The sequence below is a fragment of the Bos taurus genome, chromosome 1 (assembly GCF_002263795.3).
Source record: "Bos taurus isolate L1 Dominette 01449 registration number 42190680 breed Hereford chromosome 1, ARS-UCD2.0, whole genome shotgun sequence".
Lineage (NCBI taxonomy): Eukaryota > Metazoa > Chordata > Mammalia > Artiodactyla > Bovidae > Bos > Bos taurus.
Genome location: NC_037328.1, coordinates 149,360,244 through 149,380,655, shown reverse-complemented (window position 1 = coordinate 149,380,655; position 20,412 = coordinate 149,360,244). Strand labels below are relative to the sequence as shown.

Here is a 20,412-nt window from a genome sequence, read left to right as displayed (position 1 = left end):
TGCAGATCTTTCAGCTACTTTTAGAGTAAGAGTTGATGCCTGTGCTTGTAAAAGCTTTAGTTAAAAGCAAGTTCTGAGTATACATCAGGGCTCACCACAAGTTACAGCCTATCCCAGTCAAGTTACATGATTTAGTCTTTCTAGAACTGGCAAAGCACCCCATGATTCTGGATATGAGACCAATTTATACTTTTTAGGTCTTCAGTGTCAATAACTACAGAAATTATAAGGAAACAATCATGTGAAATCCTTCTCTAAGTACAACCAGCACACAACAGTGCACTCTAGCCAGAATGCCTGGATTCAAGTCCCAGCTCCACCATTTCCGAGCTGTTTAATCTTGAACTCATCACTGCGGCTGCTGTCAAGTCACTTCAGTCATGTCCGACTCTGTGCAACCCTATAGATGGCAGCCCACCAGGCTCCCCCGTCCCCGGGATTCTCCAGGCAAGAACACTGGAGTGGGTTGCCATTTCCTTCTCCAGTGCATGAAAGTGAAAAGTGAAAGGAAGTTGCTCAGTTGTGTCCGACTCTTAGCGACCCCAGGCAAGAGTACTGGAGTGGGGTGCCATTGCCTTCTCCGGAACTCATCACTAAATCTGTCTAAACATAATCTTCCTCATCTGTCAAATGGGAATAATCACAGTGCTCATCACATAGGGTTGCTAGAAGAGGTACAGGTAATGATAAATGGAAGGTGTATGATAGGCAAATAGGAAATGCCAAATAAATGTTGGTGACTCCACCAGTTTTTAAAGGGGAAATGAAGGAGCTGAGGACAGAGTGTCATCTTATACCTGAGTCAAGATCACAGGAGTGCAAATGAGCTTTTATGGTTAGTAAGAAGCTCTACAGAAATAATTACCTTTATCTTCCCTGGCTGAGTCTCCTCAATAACCACATTACTTGTGGGCCAAGTTAACACTCCAGGAAGACGACAGATCAAGGTTCTTGCTTTCTCAAAATGATTAAGAGCTTCTAAAAATCTAAAGTCAGAATTACGAAGAAGGTATTAAAGATGAGACATGAATTTCCACTCCCCACAAGGCACAGAGATTTCAAGCTTACCAGGAAGAGTACATTTGACAAATCACTGCACAGAAATATTCATGGTAACCCATATTTTCTTCAAAAAACCAAGACATTATCACTCTTTGTTACAAAAGTAATATAAATTAAACACAAATGTACCAGGACACTGGTTTTACTATGGTAGGTGCACACTAGTTTTAAGCTGTAATTTATTTTTTAAAGTTTTCCACAATTAACACAGAAAATTGAACAAATTTGGTTGTTCCATTTTTATTTAATTTACTAATCTAATTAAAGGAGGTCCTTGTAGTGCAACATCATAGATCCATTTCAACTAATTAATCATAAACGGGGAAATTTTTTTTTAACTTGATTCATTTAAAATGGCTATAATAAAATCTCTCTGCTATAAAACTGTTAAAGAGCGTGTGTATTCTGGACATCTTTCTTCAGCTATAAAGCAGTTATTATTTTAACACAACAAATGTGTATGTAAACTTGTTTTACTATAAATGTGATATGTTTTAGTGCCAATTTACAGTTAAAAAAAAATACCAATAGATTCCCAAAGTTCATTCAACCAAAGAATATTAGAATAATGAATTATAAGGTTCTCCCAGTCTCTATTCTTGTTAGACTACAGAAGCAAAAGGTTTCCTGTTCTTCAATCTTGAAACCATCTTCCAATTGAAGAAGTCATTTTTACCTTTGCACAGATGACTTCACCTACAGAAATGCTAGACCACCAACCACCGTAAGACGGTTATAAACAGCAAGACTTTAAACCAGAGACTACACATTACAACAGCAAAAATCCAGCTAGCTTATTGGTCACTGGATGCCAAACTGTATTATTTTGAAATTAAAATTTAAAAGCCTTTCCACAACATTGTAAATCAATTATACTTCAATAAAATTTTTAAAAATTTTAAATGACTTTCAAAATGGTAAAAGACTTCTTCACTTATCACAACCTCCATGATGTTACATATTTGTTATTTTCCTAGATCTAGTGAATATGTACATGTGGTCACTGCATTAAACGGGTGTGTCCTAAACAACTTATGCTAAACTTTCAAATTAATTGCATTTGTTATTACCGTGGAGATGACTGCAAAATCCTCACTACCTCTGATTCTTTATCAGTTTCAGAATCAGTCCTTCCAATGAATATTCAGGGTTGAATTTTCCTTTAGGATTGACTGGTTTGATCTGCTCACCGTCCAAGGGACTCTCAAGGGTCTTCTCCAGAACAATTCAAAAGCATCAATTCTTTGGCACTCAGCCTTCTTTACAGTCCAACTCTTGGATCCATGCATGACTACTGGAAAAATCATAGCTTTGACTATACGGACCTTTGTCAGCAAAGTGTCTTTGCTTAATACACTGTCTAGGTTGTCATAGGTCTCCTTTCAAGGTGCAAGCATCTTTTAATTTCATGGTTGCAGTCACCGTCTGCAGTGATTTTGGAGCCTAAGAAAATAAAATCTGTCACTGCTTTCACTTTTCCCCTTCTATTTGCCATGAAGTGATGGGACTGGATGCCACGACCTTCCTTAGTTTTTTTTTTAAAGTTGAGCTTTAAGCCAGCTTTCTCACTCTCCTCTTTCACCCTCATTAAGAGGCTCTTTAGTTCCTCTTCATTTTCTGCCATTAAGAGTGGTATCATCTGCATATCTGAGATTGTTGATATTTCTCCCAGCAGTCTTGATTCCAGCTTGTGATTTATCCAGCCTGGCATTTCGCATGATGTACTCTGTATGTAGATTGAAGGCAGGAGGAGAAGGAGACGACAGAGGAGGAGATGGTTGGATGGCATCACCAACTCGATGGACTTGAGTTTGAGCAAGCTCCGGTAGTTGGTGATGGACAGGGAGGCCTGGCGTGCCGCAGTCCATGGGGTAGCAAAGAGTTGGACACGACTGAGGGATTAAACTGAACTGACTCTGCAGGTAAGTTATATAAACAGGGTGACAAAAATACAGCCTTGTCATACTCCTTTCCCAATTTTGAACCAGTCAGCTGTTCCATGTAAGGTTCTAACTGTTGTTTATTGACCTGCACATAGGTTTCTCAGGAGACAGGTAAGGTGATGTGGTATTTCCATCTTTAAAGAATTTCCCACGGTTTGTTGTGATTCACACAGTCAAAGGTTTTCAAGTAATCAGTGAAGGAGAAGTAGAATACTGGAGTGGTTTGCCATTCCCTCCTCCAGTGGACCACATTTTGTCAGAACTCTTAACTATGATCTGTCCTTGTTGTCCTTGGGTGACCCTGCACAGCATGGCTCATAGCTTCACTGAGTAAACAAGCCCCTTCACCACAACAAGGCTGTGATCCATGAAGGGGTAATGTAAACCATTAATTTATATCAATTCAGTCACAATTTATAAATGACATACACCAAAACATACAATATAAAACTTCTTGTGCCACATTATTAATGAGTTTCTTATTAGATTCAAAATTAGAAAGCACTAGTAACTGAATTGTTGACTTTAATAATTAATATTGAAATGCCAGTCCTCAAAGTAAACACAATTATCACAGTATGTAGAAGATGTCAAAATCATTCCAGAACAGGGATCATCATCCCATGAGACTTCAAATGAGTTGCCACCCTAGAGCATAATGTAGTGTAGCTTCCACTAACCTGTTTTTTTTCAAATACACTTTTCCAATTCCACAGTAGGCCAAGCAATCAAGCCCCTCATTGGGGTAGTGTTCAATCATCCTCTTGAACTGGTTTTCAGCTTCAGATAACTCCTTCGGCAGCAATGAGAACAGTGATCACTTACACAGAAAGAAACGCTGGGAACAGATTTTACCTGAAGGTTGATTCTTTTTGTGTGATATTAAGAACAACTGTATACCCAAAAATTTCTATGGCAAAATTACACCTTCTGCATTTCATTTTCTTAGCAATTACATAAAATATGGCCATATGGATACTCAGACACAGAACCAAAATGATCCAGCTCTGGAATGAGAAGTTGGCACTGAACACAGGCAATGCACCAAATGAGCATTTACTAACACACACACAGGACCCAGTGTGTGCTGGCTAAAAAAGGCATAAGCTCATGGCAAAAAGACTGATGTGGATGCAAAGGTACTATAACATGTATCCTAGTAAGCACTGCTCCCTTAGAGTCACAGGAATTCCAATAATGTTGCCACAATGTTTTGTGACATAAGACAAATGCTGTGTCTTAAAAACAGCTATTTAGTAAAAATTTAGAACTTAAAATACATTCTTTTGACAATTCTCAACAGTGGAAGCCTCTGGGCTTTGAATGAATTTTGTTTTGGGAAAAATCCAAAAGATATTTAGCTCAAAGTAATACTGGCTGTCACTCCATTGTGGGTGATAAAGGAAATGTCACTACAGAATGGAGTTAATAAGAAGCTCTGAAGCCAGTTCTAAAGGAGGCATTCCAAAGCAAGGGCTTCTCTGGAGTAAATACATCAATTCCTTCTGGAGATACTCTGATTGATGAAATTCTTTTAAATGTCTATCATTCATTTAAGTTCTATCACTCTGTTTTTTTTTTTTAATCAAAATTAAACCAAAGTAAGTTAAAAATGTAATAAACTATTTCTTCAATTCTGATGAAGCAAAATATGATATTTATTATTACTCTGTTGAGAACATGTCGTTCTGGCTTCAAAAATCTACCAGAAAACAGAGTCAGAGAGTCCCTAATGGAAGACATGAATCTGCCACATCAGGACAAGGGAAGCAGCCTGTCGTGGGGGAAACGACCCTCAGGCTCTGTGGACCACTCAGAGAGTGAACCTCATTAGGTAGCTGTTAGGGTTAAGCCTCATCTAGCCTAGGAAGCTTGGAACCTAAGTTGGTACACAGGGTAACTCCTACCTGAGGTTAATTATAGAACCATTTCTACTTTTTTTCAAAAATCCAACACCATGGAAAGCGGAGTATAACGCTGGGAGGTGCAGGTATGTAAGCTTTCCAGGAGCACACTAAAGGACCATGAGTCATGGACACCAGTGCTCACACCCATACCCTGACTGCATGCTGTTATGGGAAGCCCGAACTCTGGGAAATAATAGAATACCCCAGATACTTGCTATCCAGAACTAAGAGCTATTAATATTAGCATTTTAAGTATGTTTTTAAAAATAAAACAGTATAACACAAAGCTGAACTCTCCTTTTTTAACCTCCCGAGTCCAACTCCTTTCTTCTATCACTAAATGCAACCATTATCTTAAACTTGATATATAAGGCTAGTTCATGTATTTTTTTTTTCTTTTACAAGATGCAGGTAGCCATAAGCAATATATACTTCGCTCTGTAAATATTCCAAATTGTACAGAAGTGGTATCACATTGTTTACTACATTTCCAACTTGCCTTTTTCCCTCGATGTATTTCCAAAATCTATCATGACACATCAGGTCCTTTACTTTTTATATGAATAAAAAGTAGATTCCCATTGGTGACCTGGCATAACTTTTTTCTAATGGAAATACAAACTAAATTTTCTTTTAAAAAAAATACCACAAACTAAATTAAATTTAGGCATTTCAGAAAAAATTATCATCGCTTCTCAGCCTTTTGGCCAAGATCAAGTGTAGAAAAAATTATCAAGAAAGTACACAGACAGCACTCCCTAAACTTACTGTGCTAATCATCACATGATTTACATCAGTCAGATCATTATGCTGTACACCTTAAAATTATACAAAGCTGTATGTCAATTATCTCAGTAAAACTGGAAGAGAAAAAAAGTACTCAGAAGGAAATAAGCCAAGAGGGGAAAACTATTTTAACATACCTTCTAAAGTTAATGGCGTATTTTAACAGTCTATTATCACTGTTATAAGTCTTACCTCGGGCTGTCCTATTCCAAGGAGTGAAATGGCAAGTCCGTAGACTACTAACACGTAGTTAATCATGGCCAGGTTTAATTGCTGTCAATAAAAATCCTCTTGTTAAATATCTGAACATAATTCTGCCCAATTTATACCATATTAATACGATAACCACAACAGTAAAAGAAGTGTAAACAATCTAATTGCTACTGGGTCAAGGCCAAACAGAATTAGAAAACATATTTTGCAAAGATATGCAATTATATTGCTATGAAGTGTTTAAAACACAGAACCCCTGTATCACAATTACTTGAACATGGTTCATAGTAGAAAAATTGGTATCATATTCTTCTGCATAAAAATGGGAAAAGTAATAGACTACATTCTTGGGTTAGCCATAAAGTCCATTCGGGTTTTGCCATACCATCTTATGAAAAACTCAAACAAACTTTTAGGGTCAACTCAGTATTTGCTTTCTCACAACCCCACAAAAACTATTTACCTAGCCAATACTCTCTTTGTAGATGAAAAGACATGACTAAAGTGAGTCCAAATCCTTGATTTTGTACTCTAATAAAGAGAAAAGGCCAAGATCTCTAACGAACACCAACTATAGAGCAATGAGAGTTTAAACCCGGGCTGTATAGGGCAACCATAGAGGCTCAATCAGAGCATTATCTGCTTCTCACAACCTGGAGTAGGTTCAGCCAATCTCAGAACGGTCTAAGATACAGTAAAACAACGAAACCAACCAAAGTTTTGATTCTCGTCTACATTCCTCTGAAATGCGTCAGCACTGATAAACAAATCACCCGGAGGTGATTTTACCTTTATTTTTTGAGGATCTAAACCGTTGAGCAACTCTGTGAAGGCTTGGGCGGCGCTGCGGCAGCGCTGCTCCAGCAAGGCCGTGTAGCCATCCTGAATTAAACTTCTCAACATTTTCATTATATTAGCAAAATCCTGCAAAAAGAAATTCTATTTCAGTAGTCTAGAGCTATGCATGTTTAGTCTAAAACATAAGATGCCAAAGTTCATCATTAAGCAGTTATACCTTATAACTGATCATAAAATATGCAAAGCTAACCTTTATGCATTATAGTCCTTTTTCAGCATACCACCATTAAAGCAGAAATTAAAACATACAGCTTCACATCTTAATTCCAATGTTTCCAGTGCTGCCCATGACAGGAAAGGGTGGTTCACTTTCTAATACTAAGCCGTGTTCTCTTTACCAGACTAGACAGACAGTGTTTGGAAGTTTTAACAGCACAAATGGAGAACATTAGCCATCATTTAAGTGAGTATATTATTTGGCTGAGACTTGAACAATTAGACAAGTAAGAACAAGCAATCAATTTACGGGTCACTATCAGATTTCAACAACTGCCCTCATGTCCTGAAACAAACCCTAATTCTCAGCAAGAAATGGCTACTTTTAATCAGTAGCTCTATTCCCGCCTAACATGTACTTGAATATAATTAGAATTATTGGGAGAGATATTATAATACTAGGTTAAATGCAAAGGGAAGAGCAAAAAAAAAAAAAAAAAAGCTATAATGCATCCTGAAATAAAGCAAGAAAAACTTTATAATCTGAATATACATGAGCATATACATTATAATCTGAATTCAGATTTCAGTTACATGGCAATAGCTATAGGCCAGAAAAGTTGTATGAAGACTGGAGAAATAAGACTACAGGCTAAACTTACATCTCCTCACGTCTTGACATACATGTGTACGCCATTCACTGGAGCAGAAAATGCAAATATGTGCATGACATTCCTCACTGTCTAACAATGAGGATCCAAAACACACAGAGGGAAAAAGTCTGGTCACAAACAAAGCTGCTGCTGCTGCTAAGTCACTTCAGTTGTGTCCGACTCTGTGCGACCCTATAGACGGCAGCCCACCAGGCTCCCCCATCCCTGGGATTCTCCAGGCAAGAACACTGGAGTGGGTTGCCATTTTCTTCTCCAATGCATGAAAGTGAAAAGGGAAAGTGAAGTCGCTCAGTTGTGCCCGACTCTTAGCGACCCCATGGACTGCAGCCCACCAGGCTTCTCCATCCATGGGATTTTCCAGGCAAGAATACTGGAGTGAGTTGCCATTGCCTTCTCTGACAAACAAAGCTACCTATTGCTTTTTGTCCAATGAATCAAAGTTTAAGAGAATTTTACCCCTGAATACACATAGAAAAGAGCAGGTCTCACATAAACTTAGTGTTTGCAATACAGTATTTAAATAGCTCAACAACAGCCATATTTATGTTATAATAAGAATTTTAACACTTACAGAAGATGATGTGCTATCTGCACACATATTAGTTTATTAGCCTTGAATGAACTAATTCCATTCCATCTTTCATTCTAGAAAACAGATGCATTTGCCTTATGTTTCCATTGGAAATTAACCCTCTCAATACAAGTTAGTGGTCTGTACTGAAAGCTCCATGAGTGGGCTGAACGGCACTGCCAGGCCTCGGCATACACAGGGGCCTAAGTAAAAGTGTGTTAAACAAATGAAGGCTCAAAAATAACTATCATTTTTATTTAAGCAATCTTTTGTCTTTACAAACTGTCTTTAATATTTAAGTCCCTCAGTCTTTAAGATCAGTAAACTCAAAATAAAGCGACAATTTAAACACTATTAGAAATTCTAAAAATGCTTTCACGCAACTAATTAGAAAGCTGTTGAAACTGATTAGGAAACATTAAAAATGCTTGAAACTTGCTTCATTCCAACAGACCTTAAAAAGAAATGTCATATATACCTAAAATAGATAAAAGAATTTTTAAATGACTGACATATGGAAATAAGTATTGTGTTCCATGTTAATATTCATTTGGGGGGGATTTAAATCCAGTATTTTATTTTAGAAGAAACAGACCTATATTTACATAGAGCACTGAATTGTCAAAGCAGACTTCTATGAATCACATTTAACCAAAACAAACAACTTTTCACCAAAAATAAGTCTATAGGTATTCAATGACTGGAATAGTGACTAATTATGATTGGTTCTGGAAATTCTGGATTCTGTTGTTGTTCAGTTGCGTCTGACTCTTTGCGACCCCATGGACTACAGCACACCAGGCTTTCCTGTCTTTCACCATTTCCTGGGGTCTGCTTACACTCTTATCCATCGAGTCAGTGATGCCATCCAACCATCTCATCCTCTGTTGTCCCCTTCTCCTCCCTCCTACCTTCAATCTTTCCCAGCATCAGGGTCTTTTCCAAGGAGTCAGCTCTCGCATCAGATGGCCACAGTATTGGAGCTTCAGCTTCAACATCAGTCCTTCCAATGAAGATTTAGGGTTGATTTCCTTTAGGATGGACTGGTTTGATGTTCTTGCAGTCCAGGGGACTCTCAAGAGTCTTCTCCAACACCACAGTTCAAAAGCATCAATTCTTCAGCGCCCAGCCTTTTTCACAGTCCAGCTCTCACATCCATACATGACTACTGGAAAAACCATAGCATTGACTAGACGGACCTTTGTCAGCAAAGTAATGTCTCTACTTTCTAACATGCTGTCCAGGTTTGTCACAGCTTTTCTTCCAAGGAGCAAGTGTCTTTTAAATTTCATGGCTGCACTTACTGTCTGCAGTGATTGTGGAGCCCAGGAAAATATAGGTTGGTCACTGTTTCCATTGTTTCCCCATCTATTTGACATGAATTGATAGGACCAGTAGTGATGGGACCAGGGCTTCCCTAGTGGCTCAGACAGTAAAGTGCCTGCCTGCAATGCAGGAGACGCAGGTTCCACTGCTGGGTCGGAAAGATCCCCTGGAGAAGGAAATGGCAACCCACTCCAGTATTCTTGCTGGCAAAATCCCATGGATGGAGAAGCCTGGCGGGCTACAGTCCACAGGGTTGCAAAGAGTCGGATACAACTGAGTGACTTCACTTTCTCTTTGAAATAAATAATGGATAGTGTTAAGTCCACCAACTTTGTTCTTTTGATGGGACCAGATGCCATGATTTTTGTTTTTCTGAATGTTGAATTTTAAGCCAGTTTTTTCACTTTCCTCTTTCACCTTCAACAAGAGGTCTTTAGTTCCTTGTTGCTTTCTGCCATAAGGGTGGTATTATCTGAATATATGAGGTTATTGATATCTCTCTCCAGGCAATCTTGATTTCAGCTTAAGCTTCATCCAGCCCAGCATTTCGCATGATGTACTCTGCTCATAAGTTAAATAAGCAGGGTGACAATATACAGCCTTGACATACTTCTTTCCCAATTATGAACCAGTCCATCATTCCGTGTCTGGTTCTAACTGTTGCTTCTTGACCTGCATACAGATTTCTCAGGAGGCAGGTAAGGTGGTCTGGTGTTCTCATCTCTTTAAGAATTTTCCACAATTTGTTGTAATCCACAGATTCTGTTAAAGTTTCTATTTCTTTCTGAGTGAGTTTTTATAAGCTGGATTTTTCTAGACATTTGTCTATTTCATCTATATACATTTTCAAATTTCTTGGTATAATGTTCATAATAGTATTTTGATATAGTAATTGTAATATTAAAGAGTCTGTAAGTAATGTACCTTTTCCATTCTTGAAACTGCTTTATTGTATCTTCTTTGATCAGTCCATGTGTGCTCAGTCCTTTCCAACTCTTTGTGGCCCCAGGGAATTTTCCAGGCAAGACTACTGGAGTGAGTTGCCATTTTCTTCTCCAGAGGATCTTCCCAACCCAGAAACAGAACCTAAGTCTCTTGCATCTCCTACATTGGCAGGCAGATTCTTTACCACTAGCATCACCTGAGAAACCCATCAGTGTCCACTGCTGTTGTTCAGTTGCTCAGTCATGTCCAACTCTTTGTGACCCCATGGACTGCAGCATGCCAGGCTTCCCTGTCCAACACCAACTCCTGGAGTTTACTCAAACTCATGTCCACTGAGTCAGTGATGCCATTCAACCATCTCATCCTCTGTCACCCCCTTCTCCTGCCTTCAATCTTTCCCAGCATCAGGGTGTTTTCTGATGAATCCGCTCTTCACATCAGGTGGCTTAAGTATTGGAGATTCAGCATCAAGTCCTTCCAATGAATATTTAGGGTTGATTTCCTTTAGGATTGACTGGTTTGACCTCCTTGCAGTCCAAGGGACTCTCAAGAGTCTTCTCCAACACCACAGTTTAGTTTCCATGCTGCTGCTGCTAAGTCGCTTCAGTCGTGTCCAACTCTGTGCGACCCCATAGACAGCAGCCCACCAGGCTCCCCCGTCCCTGGGATTCTCCAGGCAAGAACACTGGAGTGGGTTGCCATTTCCTTCTCCAATGCATGAAAGTGAAGTCGCTCAGTCACGTCTGACTCTTAGCGACCCCATGGACTGCAGCCTACCAGGCTCCTCCATCCATGGGACTTTCCAGGCAAGAGTACTGGAGTGGGTTACTGGTGTGTAAATTTTATTTATGTTGTCAAAGACCAAGAGTCAACTTTTAGCTCTGTGGATCCTTTATGTGTTGTTCCATTTCATTACTTTCTTTTTCTTTTAATAGGTGAGAAGTAGACTTATTCCAGTCCATTCTAAAGGAGATCAGCCCTGGGTGTTCTTTGGAAGGACTGATGCTAAAGCTGAAACTCCAATACTTTGGCTACCTCATTCGAAGAGTTGACTCATTGGAAAAGACTGAAGCTGGGAGGGATTGGAGGCAGGAGGAGAAGGGGACGACAGAGGATGAGATGGCTGGATGGCATCATCGACTCGATGGACATTAGTTTGTGTGAACTCCAGGAGTTGGTGATGGACAGGGAGGCCTGGCATGCTGCAATTCATGGGGTCACCAAGAGTCGGACATGACTGAGTGACTGAACTGAACCAAGACTTATTTAGAGAGAAACACACTCCACAGACTGTGGGCCATCTCAGAAGTTGAGAGGCTCATTTCATTATTTTCTACTTTGTTATTTCCTTTTACTCTCTCTTTTCGTTGTTTTTTTTTCCCCTTGTTCTTGAGAGGAAAGTGTCACTAATTTAAAAGTCTTGGAAATCCCCTGGTGGTCCAGTGATTAAGGCTCCACACTTTCAATCCAAGAAGTCAGAGTTCGATCCCTGGTCAGGGAACCAAAGATCCCACATGCTGCAGCAATAAACAAGTAAATACATAAATGTCTCTGTTCTTTTAATACATGCATTCAGCTTGACAAATTCCCTTCAAAGTAATCTTTTAGCTGTATCCCTTGCATTTTTTAAAAATGTTTTGATAGCAGTTTTAGGTTTATAAAAAAACCTAAGAGGGAGGCACCAAGATTTCCACAAACTTCTTGTTCCCTTAAATGCACAGCTTCCCCACTATCAGTATCACTCATCAGAATGACATACAGTTGTTTTTTTTTTTCTTAAACCAAGGATTAACCAACACTGACACCACATAATCATCCGAAGCCCACAGCTTACCTGTGAACCCTATCTATGGCTCACTCTTGGTGTACATTCTACAGGCTCAGACAAGTGCATAATGTATCCATCATCTATACTATCAGACAAAGGATTTTCACAGCCTGAGAAATCCTCTGTGCTCTGCTTATTCATTTCTTCCCCCTTAATGTACATTTTTTATTATTCAATATCATAGAAAGAATTTTATATACAGTTATCTGATAAATCAAAGAATAAAACGTTTGCTCCTTTAAGATTTTATGGTAGGTGTAATAAAACTGCAGGTATTTAAACCTTTTAAAATTATTTAACTTAAAAGTTAAAAACTTTGGGAAGCAAAGATCGCCAAAGCTTTACATCTTTGGAAAGACTTGCTTCTTCCTTTTAAATCTTTTGGAAACAAACACTTGTGCAGTATTAACCATTAGTTAAATCTCAGGTTCACATAATTACCAAGTTAAAACTTAAATTTAATGATAGTTTGGTCTCTTAGCAATTATCTATTAAATTCTATGTCCATAACTAAAATTACATTAGAAAAACCCAAAAACTTAAAGAGTGGTACGTGATTAGACTTATTCAAGTGACAAAATGTTATGTTCAGAGAGTCTCTTTTCCATTAGCAAAGTCTCTGCCTTTACCTGGTGTGCGGCTCTGGAAGATTTAGAAAACTGTTTCTCCAAGATGTTTTTTAAATCTACTGGTAAAGTTTCTTGTGAACCAGGGCTAAAAGAGAAAAGTACTGTTGTGAATTATTTTAAAACAATCCTGCTTATATAAAGGAAAATACTATTATTTACTGAAAGTCCTATCAAACATTGAGCAAATGGAGAGTCACAAATTCCTAAACAGAAATATTACCAAGATGCTGATTCTCTGCCAAGTAACTTCTAAGTTTAATAAAACCCCTATTAAATTAGAGGGGAAGGAGGACCAGAGGAACTCATTATACAGACATTATGGAAGAACAGCTTAAAAAAAAAAAAAGAAATTTGGGATTTACACTGATCACCAAGTTATTACAAATGTAAGTCATCAATAACAACAAACTCCTGAGACAATCAGTGTGTTCAATAAATACCGCAAAGATGCTCCATCTTATGCGAAAATCAAACAAAGACAGAAACATTTCAGAAAGGCTGAGCCTAAAGTCGGTGTTTTCTGACACCAGTTGTGACTCCAAATGTGTGGCGCTTTGAAACCAAATACCTGTGATTTTCCACACCAATTCTGCAACATCAACTAAGAGTCCAACAATTCAATTCTAACACCAGCTACAGAGTTAGTAACTCAGGCCCCACAGGTTACAAGCTCAGTCCCACAAGGCTGCCCTCACTTCAGCCACAATGGGGTACCCAGGCTACCCATGCTTATGCCCCACTGATTACAAATTCAGGGGTTCCTGTGACCACCCCTAAGGTTCAACTATTCCTGAGGACAACCCACAGAACTCAGGAAAGCACTTTACTTATGGTTATCAGTTAATCGTAAAGGACAGAGGTCAGGAGCAGCTCAGTGGAAAAGACTCAGGGAAGGTGTGGGGGGAGAAGCACCATGCTGCTTTCACACTGCCCCCGAGTCACTCTCCCCGCCATCTCCATGTAGTCACCAACCCAGAAGCTCCTTAACCCCTGTGTTTAGACGTTCTTATTGAGGTCTCATTACACAGGCATGAATGATTAAATCACTGGACACTCGTGACTAAACTCAATTTCTAGCTCCCTTCCCCTCCCAAAAGATTGGGGGGTGGGGGGTGCTGAAAGTTCCAACCAATCACACGTTTTATCTTTTTGGTGACCACCCTCGATCTTGAAGACAGGGGCCCAACCTTGAGTCACCTTATGAGTATAAACTCAAGGAGGGAGGAAGGAGCTCCAAAGTCTTTTGGAAGTAACCAAAGACTCTCTCTTCACTCAGGAAACTCCAAGGGTCCTAGGAGCTCTGTGCCAGGAACTGGGGACATGGACCAAATCTATAAACATCCTTCTTATACCATACCCTCTAGTAGCTCAGTACCAGTATGAACACTGCTCATTTTCTGAGAGGAAAATACGGCAAAGATAGTTACACATGCCCTTTGATGGCAATTCCTACTCAAGAAATTTCCTCCTTCACATAACATCTATTTCATGAAATATCCTACAGCCATGAAAATGAAGAATGTAGATATCCATGGTCTGATATGGGAAGGTAGTCAAGGCATTTTAGAAGAGATAAAGGCAAGCTAGAGGCCAGAATGGTTCTAACAATGAAAATGATAGTGTTAACAATGATGACAGTTCCACTGTATTGAACATTTACTATGTTCCAGGGCTCTAAGAATTTTATGTGGTTGTCCTACTTGGGCTTCCCTTATAGCTCAGTTGGTAAAGAATCTGCCTGCAATGCAGAAGGCCTGGGTTCAATTCCTGGGTCAGGAAGATCCCCTGGAGAAGGAAAATGGCAACCCACTCCAGTATTCTTGCCTGGGAAACTCCATGGATAGTGGAGCTGGTGGACTACAGCCCATGAGGTCATAGAGTCGGACACGACTTAGCGACTAAACCACCAAACCACCATCCACTTTATTATTTAATAACCTCATGAAATAGATATAATCAAGAAGAGTATTCAGTTTGAAAACAGAAACCAAATATCAGGAAAATCGAGTTATCTTTAACACAATGGGTTGAAACTGTATGCATTCAAAGAATAAACATGTACTGGGTTTTGATTTCTTTTTGTGCTGAGAGAAGAGGGGTGAGGAGGAAGACCCAGGGCTTTTCTAACAAATAAGAGAATAACATAAGGCACTATGGCTTTGCTTTGTATTTAACTTTGGTAGAAGCATCAAAAAATGGTACTTTACTAATTTCTCTTAATGCTATGATATTCAAATGATATTCATTCTCCTTGAAGCACCTATCAAGGAATCAGCCTTCAGATACAAAGAGAAAACTGAAGACTAGTGGAACTGTGGCAAGGAAGGCTTTGCAGTTTCACCAGCATCATTTTCATTGTTTTCATGAATTTCTGTATCTACTATAAGATTTACGCTTTCACTTTGCCATCAATTTACATCGCTGTACGTAATGGGAGATTAACTATAAAGATTGGTGCCAAGAGTTCCTACTGTTAACTGGGGGAAATGCTTGGTAGAACCAATTTTGTAAGTGGTTGGTTTATTAGTAAATCCTTTCCTCTAATGGGATAATGACTCAAAAGGGCCTGTGAATACACATACAGCCATGTCAGGGCACGCAGAGTTAGTTTTCAGATGGTCAAGAAATGATTAACAGCGATTTCTAAAGAAAGGCACTAGAGAAGGAACTGAGAGACAGGTGAAAGCAAGCGAACAGTGAAGGAGATCAAATATTTACAGTTATCTGAATATGCCTTCCTCTTCCTCTTATGAGCATGTACTTTGAAATCTTAGAAAATTAATGCTGCAATATCTATTATATGACTCTCAGTCAATTAACATTCAGGATTAAAAAATCCTTTAGCCAAAAATCATCTTCTTCTAAAGACATGCCTAGACATTTGAAAGAGATGTACTTATCATAATACACACATGCAAAAGTAGCTACTACTTGAAAGAGATTTTTCCTTTCTTCTTGGGAGGTGGACATTATGGAAACAAAATAAAGCAAAAGGAAAAAAAAAAAAAAGATAAGAAACGTACCTGGAAAAAAAAAAAAAAAGAAACGTACCTGAACTTCTCCAATTCATTGTTTCGAGATTTTTGTTTCCCTTTATATTTTGGAGGCTGACCTGTGAATACAAAAGTATTTGTTCCTGAAATCTGTATGTAAAAATCTACAAACTTAAAAGTAAAGTTTTTTAAAAATGTAAATTGGAATAATAAAGCAAAGGGAGCAATATTGTGAGTCTAACAGGTAAGCTATTAAAAAAAAAAGCTACTGATAATGTTTCTCTATGTATGCTATAAAATTACTGTAAGAATAAATTATAATGATGATTATCATTTAACCCTACAGTAGATACAGAAGAGATATAGTTTACAAGAAAGATAGATATAGAAGAGATATAGAAGGCTATAGTTGCTTTTTTTTCTTGTTTCTCAGGCTATAGTTTCTATTCTCAGGGAGTTTATAATCATATGGGAAGAAAAGACAGTCACTTCAGTAATTAAATAACAATCCCCACTAAGAAAAAAAAGAAGATTCTATGTTGTTATTGAAATATTAATCCCATAGTAACTGCTCTTGGTAATTCCTAGAAGGGAAAATCAAGTAAATTGGAGTGACTGGGAAAGGCATCAGGAGGGATGCAGCATCTGTGTTTAAGGTAACAAGTAGGATTTTACATAGAATGGACCAAATGGAGTTCATTTTAAGCAGCACTAGGCAAACCTGTGTGATTGAGGGGGTTAAGTAAGGACAGGCTGAAAGGGGCAGGTGGTGTGAATGTGTGCATGCCCAGTGCTTCTGACTCCCCAGCTCTGCAGCTCAGCCTTGACCTCCTCAGGAGGAGCAGGGCACCACTGTACACACTGTACACAGTTGTGCAGAGGAGAGCACAGGTAGGGAGGAGGTGCGTCTGAAGGAAGCTTTGGGAGAAGCAAGTCAGCTATGTACGAGGGAGGGGCTGACAGCCTCAGCTCTGGGGGCCTCAGAAAACCAGAGACTTCTAGAAAGAAGAGTTCCAGTTTGATTTCTACTGGGTGACGTAGGGCTAAATTTAATTAATCTAATTCTGGGACCTCAATTTCTTTGAACATAGATGCAGAACTATGAACAGTATTTAAATGATTTAAATGATCTAATAATGGCCTAAGAAATATTAATAAATTAAAAGCTGTTTTTATAGAAGAAGTTTTATTTTCAAATATTTTGCATATGCCATAAAGTCACATCAGGTAAGGCAGGCCCCTGTGTTTCCCCCCTTTATATCTGTGCTATAGTGCTAACTAGTAGTAAGTGGTTGGATATGCAGCACTGGAGCCTAAGAGAAGATAGAGCTGCAGGAAGTAAAAGACCGAAATGACTGCAGGAAAAATAAAGGAACAAAAAAACTAGTGAAAGAAAAGAGGCCAACAGGATCACTAACTAGAAGGTCAACCATCTCACCACAATAGCTCTGGAAGGAGCTCATGAAAGCTTGAGGAAGTAATGTGTGTATAACCACAACTTTGAACCATCGAGAAAATCTGAATTCTCTCAAACTTTGTTTTAAAAGACAGAGAAGAATGAAATCCACTTCAGAATGACTTCCTTCAGAAGCAGGAAGTATAAAGGGACACTGAGAAAAAATGTGGCATGAGTATTTGCTTTTCTGAAATCTTTCATTTCTTAAGACACCAAGTAGATGAGGTCTGCTGTGTGTCTCCATGTTTTCTAGATGCACAAATAAATGAATGCACTAAACACATATAATTTAAATAAAGTAGTATTAAAGTATATGCATTCTCAACATATACTTAGGGGTGACATCTCCCCCCAAAAAGTTGGAATTGGTTACTGGAAGATGAAAAAAATCTGTTTTTATATATAAAGCACACATGTACATACAGAACATAAAACAGACAAATGGTATCTGAAGTATTAAAGTTTCATGAAAGGAGAAACAGCTCTGAGAGCAGGGGGTACATAAGGAAAGAAACACTGGCCTAGTGGAAATTAGGTAGCAGACCAAGAGAGCATCATTTTTCCTTTCCATACCTTTACCTGGATTTCCAAAATTAAATTTATTAAGTAATATGAAAAGACTGAGCATTTATTTCAAATAAATATTCCCATTTTTTTCTAGACTCAGAAGCACTGCAAAGTAAAAGGAGAACAACAGCAAATATAAGTGAGGCTTTTGCGAATTTTAGCATGTAGAAGCCTAGGCAACACTACATGAATTCAGCAAAAACTTACAGAAGGGGAAAAAACTCACTTGATGGCGGTACAAATTCAGGATGACAGTCACAATCATCTACTTTCAGAGCTTCATCTACCACCTACCATGAAAATAAAATTACTGAGACTTAAGAAAAAAAAAATACAGCCATGAACAGCTAAATAATTAAGTAGAACAGAATTTATCTAAGCACCTAAAATACTCAGCTTTACCAAATGAATAAATCAACAAAATGGTAAGTACTGCACAATAAATGCTGAATTAATCCTATCACCTCTTTCCTTATGCTCCTCTCCCAAACTGAATATAGCCTCTTTGAGACTTTCATTATTAACAACAAAAGAATTATATGGTGAATTGGGAAAGTTCCCTTTAATGCCCATCTAAGTCCAAAACACAATTCCCTTTTTTCCCCCCTCAAGCCCCGGAAAGAAATATAAATGTGAACTTGACCTTTGAGTACATTACAGGTCAGAAGAAAACTGACACAGGTCATCTGGGACACTGAGCACAGAGCCGGGCTATAGGCTTAGAGACACCTGTTAGTTTCCATTATCACAAAAATAGTACTATAAAATATGAGACTATCCATACTCAAAATAATTTTAGTCTTGGTTTTTAACTGAGCTTACCTTTGGATTCTGATTACCACCGTTTGCCATTTCGTGGTTAGTTTTTCTGAAATTTTTTTCAGTTTCCACAAAGTTAAGTGAAGTACTAAATGCAGGTGCTGATAAACTAGGTATGTAGGCCCTGAGCGGTAATAAAAGAAATAATAATTTTATTTCTATTGATTAGTATTTTTTAAAAGTTATCCTTCAAACAAGGAGATTTTAGCAAGTATAGCCTTTTTTCCTCAAAAGCAAAGTAATAGCTTCAAAAAGAACCTCTACCTCTGAGATTGGGTTTTTATATAAATATTGCTTTAAATTTGGCATTAAAACCTCAAAATAGATAAAGAACAACTCAAGAAATGTATACTGGTTTCTAATATTAAAATAAGTAAGTCTCGTTATAAATTTAACAGCTTCAACATCCCAAGCATGTGGGTAAAGTTTAATCTATTTTAACTGCCAAATAAAAAAACGTAGAATCCTGACTGCTGTTTGTTTTCTTATGAGCAGAAGAAAATGAGCTCAAATCTATCTGCTGCCTACTTCTAACAGGAGTGCCTCAGCCTTTTTTTGAAAAGGTATAAGGAGGCTGGAGGTGGATGCTTCTGGGATGGAGGTGAGGGGTGAACGGCACAGATTGTGCCCCTGGTCTCTGCTGCCAGGACCCTCATGCCCAAAACTGGTGCCACCGAAGCACAGTTATGTCTTCTTAACACTTCACACCTCCTCCCCATGGGCTTAGGCTATGGATCTCCAGTACACATATATGCAAATAGCTCGGCAAAACAAATCACAGGTCATCACCTAATCTTACAAACACACTTTAAAATCTCCTCTTGGGATTTCCCTGGTGGTCCAGTGACCAAGACTCTGCACTTTCAATTGCAGGGGTCCTAGGTTCGATTCCTGGTCAGCAAACTAGATTCCACATGATGTAATTAAAAAGTCTGCATGCCGCAACTAAGATCTGGGGCAGCCAAATAAAAAAATATTAAAATCAGTAAAATAAAACCTCCTCTTGTCCTTCCATTCCCAACTTTATTGTGGTTGCTATTATATACTAAAGCATCAGAAAGCAACTCGAACTCACAGAGCAAAACCACTCCAAGTAACAGCTACTGATCTGACATTAACTCACCTGCTTTCACAGAAGGCTTTGACTGGATTACTAGCTGGTGTTTGACCTACAAAAATGAACCACACACACACACAATAATCAGTGGATTGGCAACACATACTTTAAAATATTTTCACATTTCTTTTAGGCTAACAATAAGACTATCAAATTTAGGGAACTGAAAAATAAACCTAGGCAATTTTACACTTCCGTATGTTTTTAGTTTTAGAACGATGTCAATAAGATGCTGCTGCTGCTGCTGCTGCTAAGTCACTTCAGTTGTGTCCGACTTTGTGCAACCCCATAGACGGCAGCCCACCAGGCTCCGCCGTCCCTGGGATTCTCCAGGCAAGAACACTGGAGTGGGTTGCCATCTCCTTCTCCAATGCATGAAAGTGAAAAGTGAAAGTGAAGTCACTCAGTCGTGTCCGACTCCTAGCGACCGCATGGACTGCAGCCTACCAGGCTCCTCCATCCATGGGATTTTCCAGGCAAGAGTACTGGAGTGGGGTGCCATTGCCTTCTCCACAAGATGCTACACAAACCTTATTTGACATCCCATTACATGTGATCATTG

General features: G+C 38.7%; 1 protein-coding gene across 13 annotated transcripts in view; it reads right to left on the bottom strand.

Annotated features, from left to right (window-relative positions):
- The window catches only part of TTC3 (tetratricopeptide repeat domain 3), a 119,783-nt gene that overhangs the window by 57,166 nt on the left and 42,205 nt on the right, over positions 1–20,412 (bottom strand). For all 13 annotated transcript variants that reach the window (XM_005202056.5, XM_005202060.3, XM_005202058.5 and 10 more), the window contains 9 exon segments: positions 19,857–19,902; positions 18,737–18,857; positions 18,141–18,204; positions 15,950–16,010; positions 12,899–12,983; positions 6,701–6,835; positions 5,891–5,971; positions 3,686–3,798; positions 866–986 (listed from right to left, as the gene is read on the bottom strand). In XM_005202056.5, the coding sequence (XP_005202113.1) occupies positions 866–986; positions 3,686–3,798; positions 5,891–5,971; positions 6,701–6,835; positions 12,899–12,983; positions 15,950–16,010; positions 18,141–18,204; positions 18,737–18,857; positions 19,857–19,902 (827 nt within the window).